The 27,766-nt window shown below is 45.6% G+C and overlaps 1 protein-coding gene across 1 annotated transcript in view; it reads left to right on the top strand.

The window, feature by feature from the left end:
* The window catches only part of LOC141080612 (arylsulfatase H-like), an 89,587-nt gene extending 62,053 nt beyond the window's left edge, over nt 1-27,534 (top strand). Inside the window, exons 8-9 of the mRNA XM_073565957.1 lie at nt 1,996-2,117; nt 27,182-27,534. Of these exons, the coding sequence (XP_073422058.1) occupies nt 1,996-2,117; nt 27,182-27,534 (475 nt within the window). The remainder of the gene's footprint in view (nt 1-1,995; nt 2,118-27,181) is intronic.
* Nucleotides 27,535-27,766: the final 232 nt, after the last annotated feature.

The raw sequence follows: 27,766 nt of genomic DNA, 5'->3' as shown, positions 1-27,766 counted from the left end.
TAGACTCACAACAGGATGCTTCCACATCAGCATGTGGAACAATTTACTGCTACACTTCATCCCATATGCCGTTCACTGACATAACTAATCAGCAATCTGTTTCTGCCCTATCAATACCACCATTCAATACCGATGCACAGTATGCCAATGCCAGTGAAAGGAAAGCAGCTTTAGCACTACGACAAAAACAACGCCATGCTAATGAGACTCCTGAGGAAAAACAGCATCGACTTGACAAGATTAAGGCTTATAAACGCCGTCGTCTCACACACGAATCCCCTAACTCTAAATCTATTACATTGGCTGAAGAAGCCTCTACACGCCATCACCGCCAACAACAGACGGCTTCTTCCTCATCATCTATAATAATAAATGCCCTAAGCAGCTTCCGGTTGTAACAACTTCCGTCCAGTTGTAACCGGTGACGTCACCACACACACGCACATGTTAACCCTCAACACACCACACCGCCTCAACACACACTCCTCTCACCTTTCACCTCCACTCACGTCCACTCACTCTTTCACTCCACATACGTTCCTTTCTCTCACTCCGTTTCTCATACTCACACCGTCATCGTCGCTGCCCCGACATCTTCCTCCGCCGCCGTGATCCTGGATCCAGACGTTCTCCAGGCCGCCGACATGTTCTTGCGGCGACGCCATCTTGGATTTCGTGAAATCCCGCGAGATTCAAGATGGCGTCGCCGCAAGAACATGTTGCTGGCGTGGACGACTCGGGATCCAAAAAGATGGCGTCGGCGAAATCTCGCGAGATTACTCCGACGCCATTTTGGATCCCGATGTCGTCCACGCCAGCGACATGTTCTTGCGGCGATGCCATTTTGGATCGGCGAAATCCCGCGATAGTCAAGATGGCGTCGCCGCAAGAACATGTCGCCGGCGAAAACTCGCGAGATTTCGCCGACGCCATTTTGGATCCCGACGTCGTCCACGCCGGCGACATGTTCTTCCGGCGACGCTATCTTGACTATCGCGGGATTTCACGATACTCAAGATGGCGTCGCCGCAAGAACATGTCGCCGGCGTGGACAACGTCTGGATCCAGGATGGCGCCGGCGGAAGAAGATGTCGGGGATCGTGGAGCAGCAGCGATGACGGCGTGAGTATGAGAGACGGAGTGAGAGAAGGGGTCGTATGTGGAGTGAAAGAGTGAGTGGAGATGGTGAAAGGTGAGAGGAGTGTGTGTGTAGAGGGTTAACATGGCAAGAGGTGTGATGCTATCGCATCCTCCCGATGCGATAGCATCGGGCCATAATCTAGTATCTTGATATTACTCTACTAGTTTATACAGGTTTAGGGAACAAAAGTTATTAGGAGTACGTCTTCAGTGTTATATGAAACCCCTAATTTGAGAAGTGTAGGATGACTACTTACTGAATGTGCATGTGAAGTGCCTTGTCCAGTAGAGGTAAATTTCTTACTTTTAAATTACTTTTTACTTCTCTTTGAGGGCTGCCAACTTAATTTTTTTTGTATGAAATCATAGACTGTCATATTACATAACCATAATAAATCATTAATTAGGATGGCTCAGTGGTTAGCACTGCAGCCTTGCAGCGCTGGAGTCCTGGGTTCAAATCCCACAGTGACAACATCTGCAAGGAGTTTGTATGTTCTCCCCGTGTTTGTGTGGGTTTCCTCCGGGTACTCCGGCTTCCTCCCACACTTAAAAGATATATTGATAGGGAATTTAGATTTTGAGCCCCATTGGGGACAATTATAATAATGTATGTAAAGCGCTGTGGAATAAGATAGGATTATGCAGTAAATTACAGGTGATACATGTCTACAGACCATAAATCCTATACGGATACATTAGCTGCTTTCATTGTGAACTGTTAAAGGGTGTTCTCTTCTTAACTGCACATTCTCTTTCCTGTGCACATCACACTTCTGCTTCTTCAGATCTCAGTTTTTAGCATAATGCTTTCAGCTAATATTGCATGTAATTAATTTTTATTTGTACTTTCAGAATAATTGATGGTAAAGATTTGATGCCTCTTCTGCAAGGAATGGTACCCCACTCTGACCATGAATTTATGTTTCACTACTGTGATGAATACTTGCACGCAGTTCGGTGGCAGCATAACATTAGTAAGTACAGCAATTATATGTTGCATCATTTGAACATGGAAATTTTTTACCTATACATTGTTTAATTCTTAAATAGTAGAATCTGCCATTTCACACTGCCCCCCACAGGTCCCTGGTGTGCCACGCTGTTCCCAATAGATTTTCTCTGTCAGGAACAGTTTATTAATATTAGTATTGTAGGACTGGGCACATCTTAATAGTGTCAAACTGTGATTATGTAGTGCAGTGCGTAGCCATGGACGAGACACTCGTCTTCCCCTGTAATGCCCAGGCGTGCTCCACGAAAGTATGGGTCCTGGCTGGGTGTTGGTGTTGATGCTGTGAGGACCTTGCACCCATGCAGTTTGCCTGTAGCCATTAGTGTTGACCGGCCAGGACAATAGGTTTCAGAGTTCAACAACGGAGACTCTCTTTCTAAAACACAGTCTTCACTGAAGAGTAACTTGTTAAGGTTATGAACAAGGGGTGGTGGGTACAAAGTCTTAAGAACATTTCCTTCACAGTACAATGAATTTTCACACACATATTTTCCTTTCACTGTAGTCTACTCCAGGGCCGGAGAAGCACTCTGTTTCTCCCTACTTTGTCACAGCTCAGCTTGTCGCCACAGTCCTAATCAGCAAGTCCCTATCTGCTTCTATTCCTAGTCCTATTTGTTTTACTACTGGCACCCTAGATCAACTGCTTGGGACCCCCATTAAGCCCCCATCACACACAGCGATCTCTCTAGCAAGATCGCTGCTGAGCCACAAGTTTTGTGATGCAACAGCGATCTCACCAGCGAGATCGCTGTGTGTGACACCTATCAGCGACCGGCCCCCCTGCTGGGTATCGCTGATCATTGTGGAATGGGGTGGACATCTTTTTGATCGTTGGTCTCCAGCTGGCCAGCATGCATCGCTGCATGTGGCAGGTGAGAGACCAGCGATCAGCGAGCTTGATCTTGTAGCCAAGGTAAACAGCGGGTTTCTAAGCACCACGCGGCGCTTAGATACCCACTGTTTACCTTGGTTACCAGCTCCCTGCACCAGCGCGCTGTATCTAAGGTACTCGTCGTGCTCGTCGTTGCTGGTGCTGATCGCTGGTGAAGCTGCCTGTTTGGCAGCTCACCAGGGGTCATGTAGCGACACACCAGCGATCCTGACAAGTTGATATCGTTGTCAGGATCACTGGTGAGTCGCTATGTGTGACAGGGCCCTTAGTCCCACAAACTCAGTCCTGTTTAGGTCCATTACCTTCAGCATTAAGCAAGCCCAGGGTTTCTGGTAAAACATCATCCTATCCAAGGACCACTTTAATTTTTCACTCTTTGTTTCATTGCAGTCATTTGGTTAATTCAAAAAAGTTCATTTTTTCTCATTAATGTACACTCTGCATCCCATCTTGACTGAAAAAAAACAGAAATGTAGAAATGTTTGCAAATTTATTAAAAAAGAAATACTGAAATATCACATGAAAAAATTAAAGGGGTCTGAATACGTTCCGTACCCACTGTATTACTTCCCCAGACTGGGGATTCAATCAGAGTGATAGTCCATATGACTACAGGGTGGGTCATGTATATGGATACACCTAAATAAAATGGGAATGGTTGGTGATATCAACTTCCTGTTTGTGGCACATTATCATATGGGAGGGGGAAAACTTTTCAAGATGGGTGGTGACCATGGCGGCCATTTTGAAGTCGACCATTTTGGACCCAACTTTACTTTTTCCAATGGGAAGAGGGTCATGTGACACATCAAACTTATTGAGAATTTCATGAAAAACAATGGTGCGCTTGGTTTTAACGTAACTTTATTCTTTCATGAGTTATTTACAAGTTTCTCTTTGTTTACAGCCATTGACATGTCGCAGAGGTTAACACGTGAGGAGCGGATAGAAATTGTGTTGATATCTGGTGAACGCAGTGCCCGGGTTATTGCAGCAGATTTCAATGCAAGACACCTACACAAGAAAACAGTCACCATTCCCATTTTATTTAGTTCTATCCATATAAATGGCCCAATGAATCTGCAGAATGGGCAAAACAAAAACTGGAACAGGACCCTCAGTTTACACAGAACATTATGTTCCGTGATGAGGAAAACTTTTTTGGGTGGGTTATTTATATGGATACACCTACATAAAATGGGAATGGTGACAGTTTTCTTGCATAGGGTAACAATGTATAGATACAGGGTGCACCACAAAATATAAAAAACATATAACAATTGGGTGCTACAACACGCATGGAGAAGCATAGAGTATGTAAACAAGAGAAAGACCACTGCGTATAAATATGTGCGTATCTGAATACAAAAATACAAAAAGACTATATTTATTGTCAGCAAAACAGAAACAGGTTAAAAACATTAAAAACAAAATTTCAACAACACCCCCATTACAGAAAATGTCCATATGTATACAGCCCTCAAAAACAATGTCATGGTGGTGCAGATCAACATGTCAACACAGAGTGCCCTGTAAACAGAGGCCAGCAAGATACAATGTGCAGAAATAACATCAATAAGGACAATATGTAATAAAGGCAAATATATATAGCAAGCTGGCCAGATATTCATCAAACACAGTCCACTTACGATAATTCAACCACCTCCAAACAGGCAATTTGAACAACAACATCCCCACAAATAAATGGTAATATAGAGGCATAGACACAATATAGACTAAACCATTTTATTTGAGCATTTCTTAAAATGATTGACTCCCAAACAAGGAATCCTCATAGGTAAAAAAAAAAAAACCAGGGTGTGGGGATGTTGTTGTTCAAGCTGGCCAGATAGTAGCACTAGAAGTGGGAGTCCCCACAAAAATGATCAGCACTGGACATAATCACAGAACATCATGCAAGTTGATTTGGGGCTGTGAAAATACCCCCCAGAGCTCCTGATGTGCGTAAAGCAACACATACCAAAGAAGATGGCGCAGCACAAATGAGACCAAGAACAGCTATAATAGGCTGTCAGCATTGAAACAAGGCATACAATACCTGGGATGTAGGTGCTCTGCTGTATGATAGTCAAAAGGATAAACCAGGAAAACCTCCAGGTGAAGGAAGTGTATACCCCCGGAAGGAGCAGGGGCTAAAGTTCCAAACGGTCCCTAAGAAAAAGAAGGGGACAGATGGTACAAATGAACGGGGCTGTGGGAAAGCCCCACGCATATCGCTGTCTCACAGCTTCATCAGGGGAAGTGCTCTGTTAGGACAATCATGGCCTATTAATACCAAAATTTTTAATTACAAAATTGATTACTGGTGAGTCAGGGAGAGGTCCTGGGCCACGTCAGTCATGGTGTGAGCTCCGGAAGCGCTTAGGGATGAGGTAAAAGCGGATCCGGGTTGCGCATGTGCAGAAAAGATGAGTTAAAACCAGCCCAAAGGAGATCGGGATGTTAGAAGGCGCATGCGCTCTGCATAACTATGATGTGGAATACTGGTGAATGGCCATGTGCATGCGCAGTGTGCAGACGCTGGGAACATGCATCCCAGCATCAGACCAACTGTACAGCGTGAATGCCAGTAGGAATCATAACGGAGCAAAGGAAGAGATTATCAGCTGGTAAATGAAAACACCTATAAAGAATATGTGTTTGTAGAGCAAAAACATAACTATATAGTTGTATGAACATAGAAGGCTGAAATTCTGGTGCTCCAAATGAAATGGCCATGTAGAAAATGAATGCAGGGCTCTAAGACAGGCGAGCAGACCACATAAAGTTGTATGCTGATGAAATTAATATGAAGAGGTTCAGATAAATAAAAAATAAATAAATAAGTATAAAGCAATGTACATACATAATTAACCCCTTAGCGACAGAGCCAGTTTGCAGCTTAATGACCAGGCCAATTTTTACAATTCTGACCACTGTCCCTTTATGAGGTTACAACTCTGGGAACACTTTAATGGATCCCGCTGATTCTGAGATTATTTTTTCATGACATATTGTACTTCATGTTAGTGATCAAATTTCTTTGATAAGTCTTGTGTTTATTTATGAAAAAGAAACAGAAATATGGCGAAAATTTTGCAATTTTAAAACTTTAAATTTTTATGCCCTTAAATCAGAGAGATGGGTCACACAAATTTCTTAATAAATAACATTTCGCACATGTCTACTTTACATCAGCACAATTTTGGAAGCAAAATTTTTTTTGTTAGGAAGTTATAAGGGTTAAAAGTTGACCAGTGATTTCTCATTTTTACAACAAAATTTACAAAACCATTTTTTTTAGGGACCACATCATATTTAAAGTCATTTTGAGGGGTGTACATTACAGAAAATACCCAAAAGTGGCACCATTCTAAAAACTAGACCCCTCAAGGTGCTCAAAACCACATTCAAGAAGTTTATTAACCCTTTAAGTGCTTCACAGGAGCTAAAGCAATGTGGAAGGAAAAAATTAACATTTAACTTTTTTTTGCAAAATATTTACTTCAGAACCAATTTTTTTTTATTTTCACAAGTGTTGAAAGAGAAAATCAACCACAAAATTTGTTGTAAAATTTCTCCTGAATACACCAATATCCCATATGTGGGGGTAAACCACTTTTTCAGCACATGGCAGAGCTCGCAAGGGATGGAGCGCCGTTTGACTTTTTCAACGCAGAATTGGGTGGAATTGAGATCGGATGCCATGTTGCGTTCGGAGAGCCCTTAATGTGCCTAAACAGTGGAAAACTCCAACAAGTGACCCCATTTTGGAAACTAGACCCATTAAGGAACTTATCTAGATGTGTGGTGAGCACTTTGAACCTTCAAGTGCTTCACAGAAGTTTATAGCGTAGAGCCGTGAAAATAAGAAATCCATTTTTTTCCACAAAAATGATCTTTTCGCCCCCAAATTTTTATTTTTACAAGGGTAACAGGAGAAATCATACCCCACAGTTAATGTGCGATTTGTCCTTAGTACGCTGATACCCCATATGTGGGGGTGGGGAACCACTGTTTGGGCGCATGGGAGAGCTTGGAAGGGAAGGAGTGGCATTTTGGAATGCAGACTTTGATGGAATGGTCTGCGGGCATCATGTTGCATTTGCAGAGCCTCTGATGGGCCTAAACAGTGGAAACCCCCAACAAGTGACCCCATTTTGGAAATTAGACCCCCTAAGGAACTTATCTAGATGTGTGGTGAGCACTTTGAACCCCCAAGCGCTTCACAGAAGTTTATAAACGCAGAGCCGTGAAAATAAAGTCTTTTTTATTTCCACAAAAGTGATTTTTTAGATCCCAATTTTTAGACCCCCAAAGTTGGTAAATAGTGGAAACCCCTCAATTCTTGCTCCAACCCTAACCCCAACACACCCCTAACCCGAGTCCCAACCCTAACCCTAATCCCAACCCTAATCCCTGATCCTAATTCTAACCCTAATCCTAGTTCATCCTAACCCTAATTCTAACCCTTGCCCGAACCCGAGCCCTAACCCTAGCCCAACCCTAACCCTAGCCCTAACACTAGCCCAACCCTAACCCTAACCCTAGCCCAACCCTCACCCTAGCCCAACCCTAACCCTAACCCTAGCTCAACCCTAACCCTAGCCCTAACCCTAACCCTAGCCCTAGCCCTAATGGAAAACTGAAAAAAAAATGTCTTTATTTCATTATGTTTGCCTATATAAGGGGGTGATAAACGGGGGGGTTATGTACTATTTTTTTATTTTGATCACTTTGATCGTTTATCATAGTGATCAAAATAATGAATGTAATCTGCCAGTCGGAGCCGGCAGATTCCCGGCGGGCGCACTGCGTATGCGCCCGCCATTTTCAAGATGGCGGCGCCCATCTGAGGACGCCGGCGGGACACGGGACCACCGGGAGGGAAGTGAGGACCACGGAGAGGTACCGGGGGGGGATCGGGGACCCTATTTCTCTCTCCTCCGATGTGCGATCACATCAGAGGAAAGAGAAATTTAATGCATAATCCCGGCTTCTTTTTTTTTTTGCAGTCGCCGTTATAGGGTTAATAACGGCGATCGCAAAAGCGGGGTGGGTAAAAACCGACCGATTCATGTTCCGATATTGGGGGGCGCTATGTACTTTCTCCACAGCGCCGTGAATTAACGGCGCTGTGGTTTTAGTACACTCAATTACCGCCGATAAAAGGCGTATCGGTGGTCGTTAAGGGGTTAAAGAAAAAAGAAGATTGAAAGTAACCACAATATGATTGCAAAACCAGAGTTATTTGAAGAAGCTGCAACGCCTAGAAAACCAAAAATATAAATAGTGGTACAAAGAAGTCCAATTCAGACCAAAAGCCTAGTTAGCAGATTCCTAGTTGGTCTCTCATATATGGGACATGAACGTTATCTGGCTAGTATCATCCAGGAAGGAAATGAACTCTATATGGTAGTCATTATTCAAGAATGTCACAATAATCCATCATGTTGGGGAAACTCACAATAGAAAGAGTACATCCAAGTATATCACTGATAGTCCATAAGAGAAACTCAAAATAGAAAATATCATAATTAGCATTGTCACAACAGTCTATCAAAGTAGAAAGAATTGTAATAATGAAAGAATAATGGCATAAAGGGCTGTATACATATTGACATTTTCTGTAACGGGGGTGTTGTTGAAATTTTGTTTTTAATGTTTTTAACCTGTTTCTGTTTTGCTGACAATAAATATAGTCTTTTTGTATTTTTGTATGCAGGTATGCACATATTTATACGCAATGGTCTTTTTCTTGTTTACATACTTCTTGAATAGGGTGTCTTGAATTGAAATCTGCTGCAATGACCCGGGTACTGCGTTCACCAGACATCAACACAATTTCTATCTGCTTCTCATGTGTTAACCTCTGTGACATGTCAATGACTGTAAAAAAAGAGAAACCACCCATCTTGAAAAGTTTTCCCCCTCCCATATTCTAATGTGTCACAAACAGGAAGTTGATATCACCAACTATTCCCATCTTATTTAGGTGTATCCATATACATGGCCCAACCTGTATATCAAACTTACAGATGGGATCTTACCCTAGTACCAATCCCTACCTGAGCTGTGGAAGTTGGCACCCTAGGGTCATGACAATGGTGACCCCGCTCGTCGTCAGCTCTCCCTAGTAATCCCTTACCAATCTAATAACAAGGAACACACTTATATAGTATTCAATGGAAAAACACAGTCAACAAATGACCCCAATACAGGTCTGAGACCCCTGATCTAATAAACTAGATCTTGTTGGTGTTTCTCGCTTTGATTTAACCTTCAGCACAAAAAAAATTGCTTGACCTTGGGGTTACCAGTTTAATACCATCTCTCAGAAAGAACTATTGAACTCCTTTACAAATTAGCACAGTCTCAAGAGTTGTCATAGAACAAATTTGTTAAATCAGTGATCGATTAACAGCCTGTTTGCGCATGCAGACCAAGTAAACGATTCACGCTGTGCTATCCGTAGTGGATTATCCAGTGTACATAGGCTGCCACGGATCTCGACAGTGTGAGTCCTGTTTACACAGGATGATACACTGCTAAGAAGGTTATGTTTTGCACTGCACATAAGATCATTTTACCCAATGAATGGGCATTTGTTTCAGGTGATCAGCATCCTGCTTAAACTGAAAAAATATTTTTAAATGAACGCTCTTAAGAATGCTTGCTCAAAATTATTTTTAGTGTAAATTCAGCTTAACCCCTTGCACCACTTTGAGATTTTCCATTTTTTTCTCCCCTTCTTCCCAGAGCCATAACTTTTTTATTTTTCTGTCAATACGGCTGTGTGAGGGCTTATTTTTTGCACGATGAGTTATTATTTTGAATGACTCCACTGATTCAACCACATAAAGTACTTGAAAATGTGAAAAAAATGCCAAGTGCAGTAAAATTGCAAAAAATGTTCAATTCCACAATTGTTTTTTTCTTTTTCATGGTCACTAAATGATAAAACGGACCTGCCATTATGATTCTCCAGGTCAGTAGAAGTATGCAGATACCAAACATGTATAGGTACTTTCTTTATTTACCATATTTTTCGGACCATAAGACGCATTTTTTTCCTCCAAATTTGGGAGGAAAGTGTTGGGTGCGTCTATGGTTCGAATGTAATATGTGGGGAGAGGGCATTGGCGGATTGGGATTGCACTGATATCGCACTCGCAGGAGGCAGGAAAATGTTGCCACTCCAGGAATCCGGTGCAGGGGAAACCACGTGGTCCCGATGCTTAAAGTGAAGGAATATTCATTAGTCGCTTCCCCGCCCACCTATCAGCGCCGAGCAGTGGGCGGGGAGCAGCAAATGAATATTCCTTCACTTAAACAGCAGACCCACATGGTTCCCCAGTGCCGGATTCCTGCAGCAGCTGGGGAGATCATGTGTTCGGTAAAGAAGGCGGGCTGGAGCATCACATGACAGCACAGAGCCTTCCCTCTTCATGATGTCATCACAGGTCCTGCACACACCATACAAGAAAAAATGCAGCTTCCTCTTACACAACCTGTGGTGAGGTAACAAGAGGGAGGGCTCTGTGCGGTCATGTGATGCTCTAGGCCTTCTTTACCTCACCATAGGTCCTGTAAGCTATAGAGAGAGAGAGACTTTCGGTTTTCTAGCATGGCTGGCTTCAGGCCTGTGTAGGAGGAGGAGTCACCGCTGTGTGTCCAGGCCGGAACCAAGGGGGCCATCACTAAGGTTCCTAGGGGGACTGTTTCTGGGGGACAGAATTAGGAGATGGACCGCAGAGACTTCTAGAAAGGTTGGGGGAGGAGCTAATATAAAAGGGGCTGGGGACGCCAGCAGCAGTCAGTCGACAACGGAGCAGGAGAGAAGAGGCACAGGAGCTAGAGGGCGCCAGGGAGCCAGAGTAAAGACCAGAGACAAGAGAGCAGAGCAGCGACAGGAGAGATGGAAGGGAGACTCACCGTGGGCAGAAGGAGGACGGCAACAAGCCGTCCAGCAGAGGGACACCAACCGTCCGCCCGCATTCCAGGCGGCCACCACCGCTCCACTCCAGTCCATGGTTGTGACCAGTCCGCTGCCGCCCGTGGCCGTCGCCACTCCACTCCAGCCCACAGTCGCGGCCTGTCCGCTGCCACCTGCAGCCATCACGCTCCACTCCAGCCCGTGGCTGAGGCTCATCTGCTACTGACAGCGGCAGTCACCGCCTCGCTCCAGCCCGCGGCTGCGGCCCGTCCGTTGCCGCCCGCGCTCCCCCATAACGCAGCTCTGGGCTGCGACTGCTGCTTGCCTGCAGCCACTCAGGGCTGCCGCTGCCCGTTCCCATCTTGGGGCTGTGACCTCCATTCTCCAGCCCCCGGGTGACACCAAACTGCCTCCGCCGGGGGGCACTACGCAACGGAACTCTCCAGGGGCCTGCTGTGCCCCCATCTTGCCTGGGCCTAGGAGCGCCCGAAGTCTTCGCCAGATCCTCATCATCTGGGCCCAGCGGCTGAAACGCCGAAGCATCGCCGATGAGTACTCTGCCGGATGTCAGAGAGGATAAGTGACACATTGTAATTAAGGACCTGTAGTCAGCCATACCGTGGCCCTATAGTGACCGGTCTTTGCCGGGTTAGTCGTGTTTGCATTAAGAGTGTATTCTTGTGTTTATCCCTGTGAGGACAATTATTATTAGTGGAGCGCCCTCAGATGCTAGGGCAGTGGGGTACTCGGTACCGGGCCGGTTGATCTTCTCAATGGGAGTTGTCATGGCAGCTGTGACCCGGTCCGTGGCCCTGGGGCTCCTTTGTAAAAGGGGTTGTTTCAGTGTGCTTATGGTGATGAAAGTTTATAAGTGATTCGTGACGCCACCTGTGGTGTTCGGCAATGAAGATGTTAAGCCGATGCTGCAGACAGATCCTCTGGGACCGATGGTGGGTTGCAGCAGTGATGTTACAGCCCTCCATAGGCAGGGCTGTAGTCCCAGGGCAGTGTAGTTGAAGTGACACGTAGATGATGTAGTGTCAGGCGCAGGGGATGTAGTAGTGCAGAGTAGGTTGACGCAGGAATAAGTGGAGGACACCAGGGTATGTAGTTCCAAAGCTTTACTCAGTCTGTTGTGGTACAGGCACCCGCATCTGTGCCGTGTCCTCCGGGTCAGGAGCTCAGTCAACCTCCAGGCAAGATGAAGTCCTCCTTTCCAACACTCCGCCAACATATGTGCCTTTTCTGAACGGCTCCTCTTATAGCGCCTTTAAAATGAAGTACTCCAGTACTGAGTGACACTGGGGTTCCTCCTGTCCGATGTTCTTATGAACTCTACTTGTACGGCAGACAGCTGTAGCCTGCTTCGGGGACTCCTTGCTGCTAAGTCCCGGCTCACTATCGTTGCTATTGTGCCCCCAAGTCTTCTGTGGGAATAAAGTGGTGACTACTTCTAGTCCTCCGGTGTCTGCTGCAGGACCATTAGTATCCTAACAACCTTGGGGACCGGACCCCGGCCTTGCGCTGTGAACTTGGGAAGGGTTCTCCTCTAACCCTAATCCTTAGTCTTCCTTTTCTCCTTATGTTCCGTTCAATCCTTTCTTTCATATGGAGAATCAGGCTTTCGTTCTAATGTCTCTTCCCTGTGCCAGCGGACCCAGATCACTGAGGTCGGCTGCAGCACTTCCTTCATCCATCCCTCTCCCGGGGATCTCACTGACTGACATCCCTGTCAGACTTCCACTCTCTGACTGAATGATTGACTGACTGCTAAACTCTTCCCGCTCTTTTTAGTGCAAACTAAACTCCACCCACCTCCCAGCACGCTTCGTGTTCCAAGCAGGGAGCCACCAAAGGGTGCTTTGCTACACTACTATGTGGTGTGGGATGCAGGTGTTGGAGCGTTGTCAGGTGTCTCCACCTTACCTGGATGGTGGGATACCACACCTCAGGAGGAGGTGCATTACCTCTGTGGCGACTGAACCCCCAGGGGCGCCACATTAGCTTATTTGGTTGCTCAAGATAGCCCCTATAGGCATATATATATATATTGTGAGAATCATGTGGGAATAGTGGATGAGGGCAGGTATATCTCGCCCAGATTCCTTTCCTATGTGGCCTAGTCTGGTCAGTATCGCACCTGCTTGCTAATGAATAATGGGAGGTGGATATAAAAGGATGCCAGGTGGTTGTGTGAGTGTCTCAGCCTGGGAACACAGAGAGCCTGTCTGTGTGAGAGACACACGTGAGTGAGAGCAGTGCCCACTGCAACTGTGGTTTGGCTGGACGGGAGAAGCCCGCCAGTTGGTAGTTAGGTTGTACTTTGTTTAGTTAGTGCCGGACAGGCAAGGATTTGTTTTCTGTTTTATTTCTTTATGCATTGCTTTCACCATTAATAAACCTGACCCAGTGTCAGTTATACCCGAATCCCAGCTCTGCGCCTGAGTTTCATGCTGAACGCACGTGACCTTTGACCCCAGCAAAGGCGATCCCGGAGTGTTTTATCACATTGTGGTGGAGAATGCAGGCATCACGTTGCAAGCATGAGCATGGAGGACGTGGTGAAAGCGCTGGTACAGTCCACCGCCGTCCAGCAAGAAGCTAATCGGGTGATGATGGCCCAGCTGAAGGAGTTGGTGGACATGACAGTTACTGATCGTTCGCTTCTCCAGCAGGTGGCGCAGCGCTTGGCAAGCTTACCTGAGCTTAACCTGGAAGCCGAGTCGAGAGTGATTCACGTGAGTCGGTACTGGCAGAAAATGACGACCGAAGATGACGTCGAGGCATACCTGACCACGTTTGAACGGACGGCGGTGCGAGAAAAATGGCCGAAGGCACGATGGGCCGGCCTGATTGCCCCGTTTCTTTCCGGTGAGGCCCAAAAGGCTTATTATGACTTAGAGCCTGAAGCCGAGCAGGACTTTGACAAATTGAAAGCCGAGATCTTGGCCCGGCTGGGAGTGACAACAGCTGTCCGTGCACAGAGAGTGCAAAATGGACTTATCAGCCGGATATACCACCGCGGTGAAAGATGTTCGACCTGGTCCACGTGACGAAGAAGTGGCTACAACCCGAGGTGCTGACAGCGCCAGAGATAATCCAGAGAGTCGCCATGGACAAGTACCTGAGAGCTCTACCGCCAGCCCTGAGGAAGTGGGTAAGCCATGGAAATCCTACGACGGCAGATCAACTGGTGGATCTGGTTGAACGTTACTCCGTGGCGGAAGGACTCCGAGACGACGTTACCCCACCTCGTTCTTCATCATCTCCACGTGGAACTGGTAAGACTGTTCCAGGGAGTAGGGGAGATGGAAAAATCCCTAAGACAGTGGGGGAGGAAAATGGGACTGCCCGCACTGCGAGGCCGAGAGTAACGAACTATGGTCTAAGCAAGGGGCCCGTTAGGTGTTTCCGCTGCCAAGAGATGGGACATATTGCTGCGAACTGTCCGGTCACTACTGAACCCATGCAGTGCGATGTCACAGACTCTAAAAACCGCATGTCTATGGTTGCACGGGTAGTGAGTATGAATGCCGGTCAAAAGGATGCGGAAAAACACTTGTGTGATTTAACTGTTGATGGCAAAAATGTGGTGGCATTGTTAGACTCGGGAAGTGTGGTGACTCTGGTGAAGGCCAGTCTGGTGTCAGCCCCGACTGGACCATCAGACAAATTTTCTGTAACGTGTGTGCATGGAGACACCTGTTCGTACCTCACCACGGTCATATGCATTACTACTTCCTATGGGTCTGTGCAACATAAAGTGGGACTCGTCCCGGCGTTATTGCATGATGTTATCCTGGGCCGGGATTTTCCCCACTTCTGGCAATTGTGGGAGAATCAGTTGATGCCCTTGGGTAATCGTGTACATGATTCTTCTCCCAGGGCACGTGGGGGTCCCGAACCCCTGGAAGAGGTCTCCCCGGAAGACTCTGGGGAAGAGTCTGCGGGAAATGACCTGCAGTTCCCGTTTTCAGTCATGGCGGGTGATACGGAGGAGACCGGGGAAGAGGAGGAGGCCGACAGCCATCCACCTCCCCGTTTGCCGGATTTAGAAGTTCAGAAAGATGACTTCCAAAGCGAGCAAATAAAGGATCCTACCCTTTCTCAGGCTAGGACAAATGTAAAAGTGATAAATGGGGTACCCGTAGAACCTGGCTCTAGGCTGGCATATCCTTACATGGTTCTGGAGAATGATTTACTCTATCAGATAGAGAAAAAGGGGGAAGATACGGTGCAACTATTAGTCGTGCCAAAACCCTACCGGCGGCAGGTGCTGGACCTGGCCCACGGACATGTGATGGGGGGTCACCTGGGAGTCCAGAAAACCACTGAAAGGATATTACACTGTTTTGTTTGGCCAGGCATGCATCACGATATTCGAGTATATTGTGAGTCTTGTCCTGACTGCCAAGCCTCTGCACCTAAGCCCCGTTTCTGTAGCCCTTTGGTACCCCTACCTATTATTGAAGTCCCGTTTGAGAGGATTGGGATGGATTTAGTTGGGCCCCTTCCACGGTCTGCACGTGGACACCAACATATCCTGGTCATCTTGCATTATGCCACTCGTTACCCGGAGGCCATCCCTTTGCGTAACACGGCCACCAAGACGATTGCCAAGGAACTGGTGCATGTGTTTAGTCGGGTCAGTATACCAAAACAGATACTCACTGACCAGGGGACCCCCTTTATGTCCAGGATAATGAAGGAGCTCTGCCGATTGTTACAAGTCGAACCGTTACGCACATCCGTGTATCACCCTCAAACAGACGGGTTGGTTGAACGGTTCAATAAAACTCTGAAGCAGATGCTGAGAAAGGTGATAGACAAGGATGGGAAGAACTGGGACTATTTACTTCCGTATTTGCTTTTTGCCATCAGGGAAGTACCCCAGTCTTCCACGGGATTCTCGCCTTTCGAGTTATTGTACGCCCGACGTCCTCGCGGACTGTTAGACGTTGCAAAAGAAACCTGGGAGGGTCAGGTCACTCCGTTTAAAACAGTGATAGATCACATCACACAAATGCAGGACCGTATTGCGGCTGTTATGCCTATCGTCAAAGAACACATGATACAGGCTCAAGGAGCCCAAAAAAGAATCTATGATAGGGGCGCCAAGATCCGTACGTTTGCACACGGAGATAGGGTGTTGATCCTTGTCCCCACGGTGGACAGTAAGTTCCCGGCAAAGTGGCAGGGCCCCTTTGAGATCAAGGAAAGAGTTGATGAAGTAAACTACAAAGTATACCAGGCAGGTAAACGGAAACCTGAACAGATTTATCATGTAAATCTGATAAAGCCCTGGAAGGATCGGTCTGCCTTGTCAGCGGAGCTGGCCCGTCCTGTCTGCTCGCATACCGTACCGGAGGTACGGGTTGCAGAGACTCTCTCGGAGCGGCAAAAGACTGAGGTCAGGCAGTTTCTACTTCACAACCAAAAGTTTTTCTCAGAAAAACCCGGGCAGACTACGCTAATAAAACATGACATCGTAACGGAACCTGGTGTCACAGTTCACGTAAAGCCCTACCGAATCCCGGAAGCGCGCCGTGAAGCCGTTTCCCGAGAAGTGAAGGCAATGTTAGAGTTTGGTGTCATTGAGGAATCGCACAGTGCGTGGTCCAGCCCGATTGTGCTAATTCCTAAACCGGACGGCACCATCCGGTTCTGCAATGACTTCAGGAAACTGAATGCGGTCTCAAAATTTGATGCCTATCCTATGCCCCGGGTCGACGAGTTAATAGATCGGTTAGGAAAAGCCCGGTATATTACGACCCTAGATCTAACAAAGGGGTATTGGCAGATCCCTCTGGCTGAGGCTGCCAGAGAAAAGACGGCATTTGCAACGCCGGAAGGTTTATTTCAGTATGTGTATATGCCGTTTGGACTGCACGGGGCACCGGCGACCTTCCAGAGACTGATGGATCGAGTCTTGAGGCCACATAGGCGGTACGCTTCGGCCTATTTGGATGACATTGTCATTTACAGCTTGGACTGGGAGACTCATCTCCAGAAAGTACAAGCTGTGATTGACGACCTGTGGGAGGCAGGTCTAACCGCGAACCCCAAGAAATGTCACATCGGGCTAGAAGAAGCCCGGTATTTGGGGTATGTAATTGGGAGGGGTGTTGTTAAACCCCAGGTTGATAAGATTCAGGCGGTTCAGGACTGGCCACAACCTGTCAACAAGAAGCACGTGCAAGCCTTCCTGGGGATCGCCGGTTATTATCGCCGGTTCATACCCAATTTTGCAGCCATCGCTACCCCCCTGACGGATCTTACAAAAGGGAAAGACTCCGTCATGATTAAATGGAGTTTAGCGGCTCAAGAAGCCTTCCATAGCCTAAAACGGGCACTTTGCTCTCAGCCCGTACTGGTGACTCCGGACTTCCGCAGTCAGTTTGTGGTACAAACGGATGCCTCTGATACCGGTATCGGGGCCGTACTCTCACAAGTGAGGGATGGAGTGGAACACCCAGTCCTCTATCTCAGCAGGAAGCTGAATAAACACGAGCAAAGGTATGCAGTCGTAGAAAAAGAGTGCCTCGCCATTAAGTGGGCTCTAGAGGCCCTCAAATATTACCTGGTGGGCCGAAAGTTCAGGCTGATCACTGACCATGCCCCTCTCAAGTGGATGCACTTGAACAAGGAACGGAATAGCCGGGTGACCCGGTGGTTCCTTGCCCTGCAGGCCTACACTTTTACGGTGGAGCACCGCCCAGGGGTACAGATGGGAAATGCAGATGCCCTGTCCCGAGTGCACTGTTTGGCGGGTGTCATTGCTCGACCGGAGTGGTCTGAGCAGAAGGGGGGGATATGTGAGAATCATGTGGGAATAGTGGATGAGGGCAGGTATATCTCGCCCAGATTCCTTTCCTATGTGGCCTAGTCTGGTCAGTATCGCACCTGCTTGCTAATGAATAATGGGAGGTGGATATAAAAGGATGCCAGGTGGTTGTGTGAGTGTCTCAGCCTGGGAACACAGAGAGCCTGTCTGTGTGAGAGACACACGTGAGTGAGAGCCAGTGCCCACTGCAACTGTGGTTTGGCTGGACGGGAGAAGCCCGCCAGTTGGTAGTTAGGTTGTACTTTGTTTAGTTAGTGCCGGACAGGCAAGGATTTGTTTTATGTTTTATTTCTTTATGCATTGCTTTCACCATTAATAAACCTGACCCAGTGTCAGTTATACCCGAATCCCAGCTCTGCGCCTGAGTTTCATGCTGAACGCACGTGACCTTTGACCCCAGCAAAGGCGATCCCGGAGTGTTTTATCACAATATATATATATATATATATATATATATAAAGCTCAATGTGGGTGTGTATGTATGTGTGTGTGTATGTCCGGAATTGGCATCCGCACCGTCGCAGCTACAGCCACAAAATTTTGCACAGTCACACATCTGGACCCCGAGAGCATCATAGGCTATGTTATGAGGCGAAATTTTAACCCCGCGTGTTCCAATTCACCAAACAATCTTGCCCCTATCTACATAATGGGGAAAAAGTGTATGTATGTATTGGCATCCGCACCGTCGTAGCTACAGCCAGAAAATTTTGCACAGTCAAACGTTTGGACCCCGAGAGTATCATAGGCTATGTTGTGAGGCGAAATTTTAACCCTGTGCGTTCCAATTCACCAAACAATTTTGCCCCTATCTACATAATGGGGAAAAAGTGAAAGGAAAAGTGTTGGAGGCAAATTGACAGCTGCCAGATGTGAACAAGGGGGACTTAAAGAATGAGAGCAAGGCGCCAAAGAGTATATTCCGTACAGTTGCTAAGGTGGGGCCCTGACATGGGATACTCACCACACACGGGGATATGAACACACACACAAAATGCACCACACACTACCACGTGCTTCAACACATATACCACCCTCAGCACACATTTCACCACACATACACCAACCTCGCCACATAAAAGTCGAAACACAAAAGTTGCCACTCAAAACTCGCCACGCTGTCCCAGAGCTGTTTAAAAGATTAAAAATGAGCTGTGATTGGTTGCTATCAGCAACAGTTTTCTTTGTAGACAGTTGTGGTAACTGAGGCCTATTATTCTTATCATTTCTATGGTGTTATCATCTATTAGATACACGGCTCAGCAGACAGTATCACACAGGATAGGATTAGATACACGGCTCAGCAGTCAGTATCACACTGGATAGGATTAGATACGCAGCTCAGCAGTCAGTATCACACAGGATAGGATTAGATACACGGCTCAGCAGTCAGTATCACACAGGATAGGATTAGATACACTGCTCAGCAGTCAGTATCACACAGGATAGGGTTAAATACACGGCTGAGCAGTCAGTAACACACATGATAGGATTAGATACACGGCTGAGCAGTCAGTAACACACACGATAGGATTAGATACACGGCTCAGCAATCAGTATCACACAGGATAGGGTTAAATACACTGCTCAGCAGTCAGTAACACACATGATAGGATTAGATACACGGCTGAGCAGTCAGTAACACACATGATAGGATTAGATACACAGCTCAGCAGAAAGTATCACACAGGAGAGGATACTTGGATAATCGTTTAGTTAATTTGTGTTGCAAATCTGTAGTGTTGAATATATGATGTGAAATGTTTTTATGTGCAATATAATCATTATAATTTGTTATAACTAAGCACAGTTGGTTACTATGCCCAGGCAACGCCGGGATCTTCAGCTAGTATACAGTGGGGAAAAAAAGTATTTAGTCAGTCAGCAATAGTGCAAGTTCCACCACTTAAAAAGATGAGAGGCGTCTGTAATTTACATCATAGGTAGACCTCAACTATGGGAGACAAACTGAGAAAAAAAAATCCAGAAAATCACATTGTCTGTTTTTTTTTTCATTTTATTTGCATATTATGGTGGAAAATAAGTATTTGGTCAGAAACAAAATTTCATCTCAATACTTTGTGATATATCCTTTGTTGGCAATGACAGAGGTCAAACGTTTTCTGTAAGTCTTCACAAGGTTGCCACACACTGTTGTTGGTATGTTGGCCCATTCCTCCATGCAGATCTCCTCTAGAGCAGTGATGTTTTTGGCTTTTCGCTTGGCAACACGGACTTTCAACTCCCTCCAAAGGTTTTCTATAGGGCTGAGATCTGGAGACTGGCTAGGCCACTCCAGGACCTTGAAATGCTTCTTACGAAGCCACTCCTTCGTTGCCCTGGTGGTGTGCTTTGGATCATTGTCATGTTGAAAGACCCAGCCACGTTTCATCTTCAATGCCCTTGCTGATGGAAGGAGGTTTGCACTCAAAATCTCACGATACATGGCCCCATTCATTCTTTCATGTACCCGGATCAGTCGTCCTGGCCCCTTTGCAGAGAAACAGCCCCAAAGCATGATGTTTCCACCACCATGCTTTACAGTAGGTATGGTGTTTGATGGATGCAACTCAGTATTCTTTTTCCTCCAAACACGACAAGTTGTGTTTCTACCAAACAGTTCCAGTTTGGTTTCATCAGACCATAGGACATTCTCCCAAAACTCCTCTGGATCATCCAAATGCTCTCTAGCAAACTTCAGACGGGCCCGGACATGTACCGGCTTAAGCAGTGGGACACGTCTGGCACTGCAGGATCTGAGTCCATGGTGGCGTAGTGTGTTACTTATGGTAGGCCTTGTTACATTGGTCCCAGCTCTCTGCAGTTCATTCACTAGGTCCCCCCGCGTGGTTCTGGGATTTTTGCTCACCGTTCTTGTGATCATTCTGACCCCACGGGGTGGGATTTTGCGTGGAGCACCAGATCGAGGGAGATTATCAGTGGTCTTGTATGTCTTCCATTTTCTAATTATTGCTCCCACAGTTGATTTCTTCACTCCAAGCTGGTTGGCTATTGCAGATTCAGTCTTCCCAGCCTGGTGCAGGGCTACAATTTTGTTTCTGGTGTCCTTTGACAGCTCTTTAGTCTTCACCATAGTGGAGTTTGGAGTCAGACTGTTTGAGGGTGTGCACAGGTGTCTTTTTATACTGATAACAAGTTTAAACAGGTGCCATTACTACAGGTAATGAGTGGAGGAAAGAGGAGACTCTTAAAGAAGAAGTTACAGGTCTGTGAGAGCCAGAAATCTTGATTGCTTGTTTCTGACCAAATACTTATTTTCCACCATAATATGCAAATAAAATGAAAAAAAAACAGACAATGTAATTTTCTGGATTTTTTTTTCTCAGTTTGTCTCCCATAGTTGAGGTCTACCTATGATGTAAATTACAGACGCCTCTCATCTTTTTAAGTGGTGGAACTTGCACTATTGCTGACTGACTAAATACTTTTTTTCCCCACTGTATATATAAAAGTTACACTTCAAAGTTCAAACCGCCTAGCGTCTCGTCACTGCATCCGGCGTACCTGCTAGTACTACACCTGCACTGAGCAGAGTGAGCACAGCCTGTACAAGTAAGAATTAAGTAAAAGTTTAATAATAACACATAAAATGCACTCTGCCACTCCTGTGGTGAACTATAAGTCTCAGCATGCCATAAGAGCTGCAGGTCATGCTGGGAGTTATGGTTCTCCCATGGGATCTTAAAACAGCACTCCAGTGTTATTTTTCAGTGCTGAAGTGGTGCTTTAAATATAAGTCCTGTTCCCCCATAATTATACTCACCCTCCAGCGTCTTCATATACACTTTACAGACGCCACACTGGTCCCGCAGCACCATCTTCTACCCATAGCTTCCAACATAATAACATACTATACTGCACCCCTGACCTTCTGTCTCTTCCCCACCATCCCATAGACTGTAAGTCCCCTCTGTACCAGTCTGTCATTGTAAACTTGTTTACTGGTAACAATATTTATACTTTGTATGTAACCTCCCTTCTCATGTACAGCACCATGGAATTAATGGCGCTATATAAATAAATAATAATAACTAGATTGGCATCTCCTGAAGGAAATACATGGTGCTTGAACAGCGCTGCCAGCTTTACAGCAGTGTATCAGGTGTCGACTGTAAAAAAGTAAAGTTAGAATGTGAATGTTGAGTATAGCGATGGCACAACCTGGGATGGGTTATATATGAAGCCAATGGGGGTGATGTAGTGATGTCACCATCATAATATTGGGTGCAGGCTAAAGGACCTGTGTGATGTCACCACCATTTGCTTCAAGGGGACGCTGGGACCCACAATGATGAAATGATCGGGGTCCGGACACTTGTGAAGAACAGGCAGACTGTCCTAGGCAGAGTCTGTATGTAAGATATTGTGGCTGCTCAGTTTGATTTATTGATTTCACTAGAAATTCTGATGGCAACGAATAATCTCTCTAGCAGCAAGTTCTCACAGGTAGACCCTGCTAATGGAAAGTCTGTCTGCTTTTGGCATATTTTAATAGGGACGGCCATAATGGAAACAAACTATTTTTATGTAGCTAATGAAGTCTCATTTAGGGCTAGTACACACAGTCAGAATAAATAATCGGTCGAACTCGGATGTAAAAATCGGACTGTGTGTACTAGCCCTTGTAAAGCAGGTTGTAAGTGTACACATACTACAGTACGATTACTTACATATACAGTAGCTTTAAAATCAAAGGAAAGCGAATTAGAATGTTTTATGCCAAGTCAGAGAACAGGAAGCCTGTGCTAGTCCTGCACCACACACACCAGACGCTCTTACTCTTCATGCCCCTTTAACAATATGAAGTAAAAACACAAACAACTTTGTAAATTGTAAATGGGTGGTGGTGGCCACAGCTTTTAATAAATCAGAAACGCTCACATTTTAAACATTAAAACCATTGAAATGGAACAGAAAGCAGGGTGCCACACAGACAGCTGACATATCCGCAGCACTTTACATTTCAGAGGGGACTTGTACAGACGATAGACATTACAGCATAACAATAATCACATAGATCATAACAGATACCAAGAGGAATGAGGGCCCTGCTCGCAAGCTTACAATCTATGAGGGGAAAAGGGGAGACACGAAAGGTGGGTGGTAACAGTTGCCCTGATTGTTTGGACCAGCCATAATGTTAAGTGTGTAACAGTACAGACACAGAGGGCTAATGGATGCATAAAGCATGTGGGAACATGATGCGGGGAACCTGGTTATGGTAATACTTTTGGCTGTGCCAAACAGGGATAGATTAGGTTAATATGTTGAGGCGATAGGCCTGTCTGAATAAATGCGTTTTCAGGGCACACTTAAAATTGTGGGGGTTGGGGACTAATTGTATTGACCTGGGAAGTGCATTCCAAAGAATTGGCGCAGCACGTGTATAGTCTTGATGACGGGAGTAGGATTATTGAGGATGCTAACCTCAGGTCATCAGCAGAACGGAGGGCGCGGGTAGGATGGTATACTCAAACAAGGGAGGAGATGTAGGGTGGTGCTGAGCCATGGAGGGTTTTGTGGTGAGGGTAATAAGTTTGTACTGGATTCTGGAGTGGATGGGTAGCCAGTGTAATGACTGGCACAAGGTAGAGGCATCGATGTAACGATTGGCGAGGAATATGATCCTGACAGCTGCATTCAAGACAGATTGGAGGGGGGAGAGTTTGGTAAGAGGGAGACCGATTAGAAGGGAGTTACAATAATCGAGACGAGAATGAATAAGAGAAACAGTAAGAGCTTTTGCAGAGTCAAAAGTAAGAAAAGGTTGAATTCTAGAAATGTTTTTGAGGTGCAGATAACAAGAGCGAGCCAGTGATAGGATGTGGGGACAAAGGAAAGCTCAGAGTCAAGTATGACCCCAAGACAGCGGGCATGTTGCTGGGGAGTAATAGTAGAACCACACACGGAAATGGCAATGTCGGGTATAGGTACATTAGTAGCGGGACGAAACACAAGGAGTTCAGTCTTTGACAGGTTCAGTTTCAGATATAGTGAGGACATGATGTTAGACACAGCATTTAGAAAATCGCCGGTGTTTTCTAGAAAGGCTGGCGTGATGTCAGGAGAAGAAGTGTATAATTGGGTGTCGTCAGCATAGAGATGGTACTGGAAACCAAATCTACTGATTGTTTGACCAATAAGGGCAGTATACAAAGAGAAGAGGAGGGGGCCTATGACTGATCCTTGAGGAACCCCAACAGTAAGGGGAAGATGAGAGGAGGAGGAGCCAGCAAAAGATACAGTAAAGGAGCGGTCAGAGAGATAGGAGGATTTACTTTGGTACACACAGCCCCTCGGTAACCACCTTGGCCACTTGGTAGCCACTTTGGTCACTTGGTAGCCACTTTGGCATATTCAGCACCTTAGTAGCCACTTTGGCCACTTGGTAGCCACTTTGGCACATTCGGCACCTCGGTAGCCACTTTGGCCACTTGGTAGCCACTTTGGCACATTTGGCACCTCTGTAGCCACTTTGGCCACTTGGTAGCCACTTTAGCACATTCGGCACCTCGTTAGCAACTTTGGCCACTTGGTAGCCACTTCAGCACATTCGGCACCTCGGTAGCAACTTTGGCCACTTGGTAGCCACTTTGGCACATTCGGCACCTCAGTAGCCACTTTAGCACATTCGGCACCTCGGTAGCCACTTTGGCCACTTGTTAGCCACTTTGGCACATTCGGCACCTCAATAGCCACTTTGACCACTTGGTAGCCACATTGGCACATTCGGCACCTCGGTAGCAACTTTGGCCACTTGGTAGCCACTTTGGCACATTCGGCACTTCAGTAGCCACTTTGGCCCCTTAGTAGCCACTTTGGCCACTTGGTAGCCACTTTGGCACATTCGGCCCCTCGGTAGCCACTTTGGCCACTTGGTAGCCACATTGGCACATTCGGCACCTCAGTAGCTACTTTGGCCACTTGGTAGCCACTTTGGCACATTCGGCACCTCTGTAGCCACTTTGGCCACTTAGTAGCCACTTTGGCACATTCGGCACCTCAGTTGCCACTTTGGCCACTTGGTAGCCACTTTGGCACATTTGGCACCTTGGTAGCCACTTTGGCACATTCGGCACCTCGGTAGCCACTTTGGCCACTTAGTAGCCACTTTGGCACATTCGGCACCTCGGTAGCCACTTAGTAGCCACTTTGGCACATTCGGCACCTCGGTAGCCATTTTGGCCACTTGTTAGCCACTTTGGCACATTCGGCACCTCAGTAGCCACTTTGGCCACTTGGTAGCCACTTTAGCCATGTTGACACATGCTGCCACTTTGTCTTGAGGGCCACTTTGGTGCTTCAGGCCCCTCAGGGGCCACTTTGGCACACTGGGCTTCTAAAGCCACTTTGGCGTCCGACTGCATTGATGGTGAACCTGGAGAACTACGACTCCCAGCATGCCTCAACTGTTGCCTCAACTGCTGCAGGTTGCAAGGGCATGCTGGGAGTTGTAGTTTTACAACAGCTGGAGTGCCAAGGTTAGCCATCACTGGGTGGAGCTTTTCAGAAGCCATTGACGCACTGCACCTTTAAGACCTTGAATCAGCGATCTGTCAGCTTCTATTAGCTAATAAGGGTCATGTGTGGAAGCTGCATTTGCATAGCTGCCATCTTTGTAAGGTCACCGCACCTGCGCTGTGGCTTCAATCCATGTCAGTTGGAGGTCATGGAAAGGTCGCCATTAATTCCTATGGGAAAATTTTTGCTTAAAATGCGATTTTCTAAAAAACTACAAATCGGATTGACTCCAAAAATACATAGCACACCTATCCCCACCGAGGGCTTCAAAACGCCACCTGAACGGGGTCTGCGCCGAGCGGTTCGGGCCGCATTAATTGCAGAAAACGCAGTGAAGAAGTAGAATAATAATAAAATATAAGAAATTGGATTACAATATGTTACTTGAACCTAGAGTTTCAAGCACCATAATAATACTATAGTAAATAATAACACCACATATAATAGTATGTTATTTATGTTATTAAATATTTTACCACATTTTTTGCTTCAAATATTTTTTTCCCTATTTTCCACCTCTAAAACCTGGGTGCATCTTATAGTCCGGTGCGTCTTATAGTCCGAAAAATACGGTAAATACGGTAAAATCCAAAATTTGTAAGAAAAAAAAATGTTGCCATTTTCCAAGACATCTCCATTTTTCAGGATTTGGGGCTGAATGAGGGCTTATTTTTTGCTCTCTGAGATGAAATTTTTATTTATATCATTTTGGGGTAGATACGATGTTTTGATCGCCTGTTATTGCATTTTATTGCAATGTTGTGGTGGCCAAAAAAAACATAATTCTGGCATTTAGATTTTTATTTTTGTTACGCCATTTACCATTTGGATTAATTTACTTTATATTTATAGATTGGACATTTCTGAATGCAGCAATATCAAAGGTGTTTTTTTATTTTTTTTTAATTGCTTTATTTTGAATGGGGCAAAAGAGGGGAGATTTGAACATTTATGTTCTTTTATTTTTTAAGATTTTTTCAAAAGTTTTTTAACTTTTTGCTGGCTTCAATAGTCTTTTTATAGGAGACTCGAAGCTGTGATCATCAGCGCTACACATAGCAGAACTGCAACAATTCGGCAATTAATAAGCCACATAAAGGGGTTTATTGGAATGTAGGAAAAGGTTGCTTAAACAAACATGGTGGTAGTTTAGGGGGGTCCAGGGCAGTTGACAGGTTACTTTAACAAACTTCTTGACAGCAACTTTGGACATTTTTGTGTGTTTTTGCAATATACTGTAGGTCCCTCTAAGTCACTTTAACGTAAAGTGGTACCGAAAAAACAGGCTTTCTAAATTTCATTGAAAAAAATTATTTTTTGCTAAATTTTTAAACCATTTAACATCTTAACCAAATAAAAGGATGTTGGTAATATAATGCTGATGTAAAGTAGAGAGATGGTAAATGCTTTGAGCAGGGGGTTGGACCAGATGGCCCAGGAGGTCCCTTCCAACTCTACGATTCTATGATTCTTTATGTCAACCTTTTGCAGCATGATTATCTGGTTTAAAAATTAAAAATTTGAAAATTGTAAATTTGTCAAAATATCAGATTATTTCATAATTGAAAAACCAAAACATATGCACAACATATCAACCAAAATGCACCAATAACATAAAGTACAAGGTGTCATGAAAAAATGATCTTGAATCACTGGGATATACGAATGCCTCATATATAGGCATTCCAGTGTTAGCACCACATAAAATCACACGTCAGATTTGAAAAATGGGTTTGGTGTGGAAGGACAAAAGTGTCTCTTCAATAGAATGCTACATATTAATAAGAAAATATATTATATTTTTTTCAGATGCTACTGTTTGGAAGGTTCATTACATTTCTCCCAAGTTCAATCCAGAAGGAGCTGGGGCATGCTACGGTTCCAAGTTATGCGGCTGTAGTGGTGAGAAGGCGATCTACCATGATCCACCACTGCTTTATAATCTCGCTAATGATCCTTCAGAGAAGAATCCTCTTCCTACTGATTCAGATCTATACAATGAAGTGCTGCAAACCATACAGAAGGCTGTAGCCCACCATAATGCCACGCTACAGGCGGTGCCCCAGCAGCTGTATAGATTCAACAACATGTGGGATCCCCGGCTGCAGCCATGCTGTGGAACTTTTCCTTTCTGTTGGTGCAATAAGCAAAATGATAAATGATTGTTAAATAGTAGTTCATTGTTTGACAAATGTGCATAAGACGATAAAGTCTAAGTTTTAGCTTTACATAGAGAACCTTTTAATGTTTTTTTAGCCTTTATTGTATCTCACATGGCTTGGATACAAACTGAACGAAAAGGTTAAAAGGTTTTCCTATCTGTAAGGGCTACCTCACATTAGCGTATAAATCTGATGAGCGCAATGCGAGAAAACAATGTATTGCACTCTGACC

This window comes from Dendrobates tinctorius, unplaced genomic scaffold (genome assembly GCF_039654945.1).
Source record: "Dendrobates tinctorius isolate UK_male_01 unplaced genomic scaffold, ASM3965494v1 ptg000016l, whole genome shotgun sequence".
Classification (NCBI taxonomy): Eukaryota; Metazoa; Chordata; class Amphibia; order Anura; family Dendrobatidae; genus Dendrobates; species Dendrobates tinctorius.
This window is presented reverse-complemented; position numbering and strand designations above follow the sequence as displayed.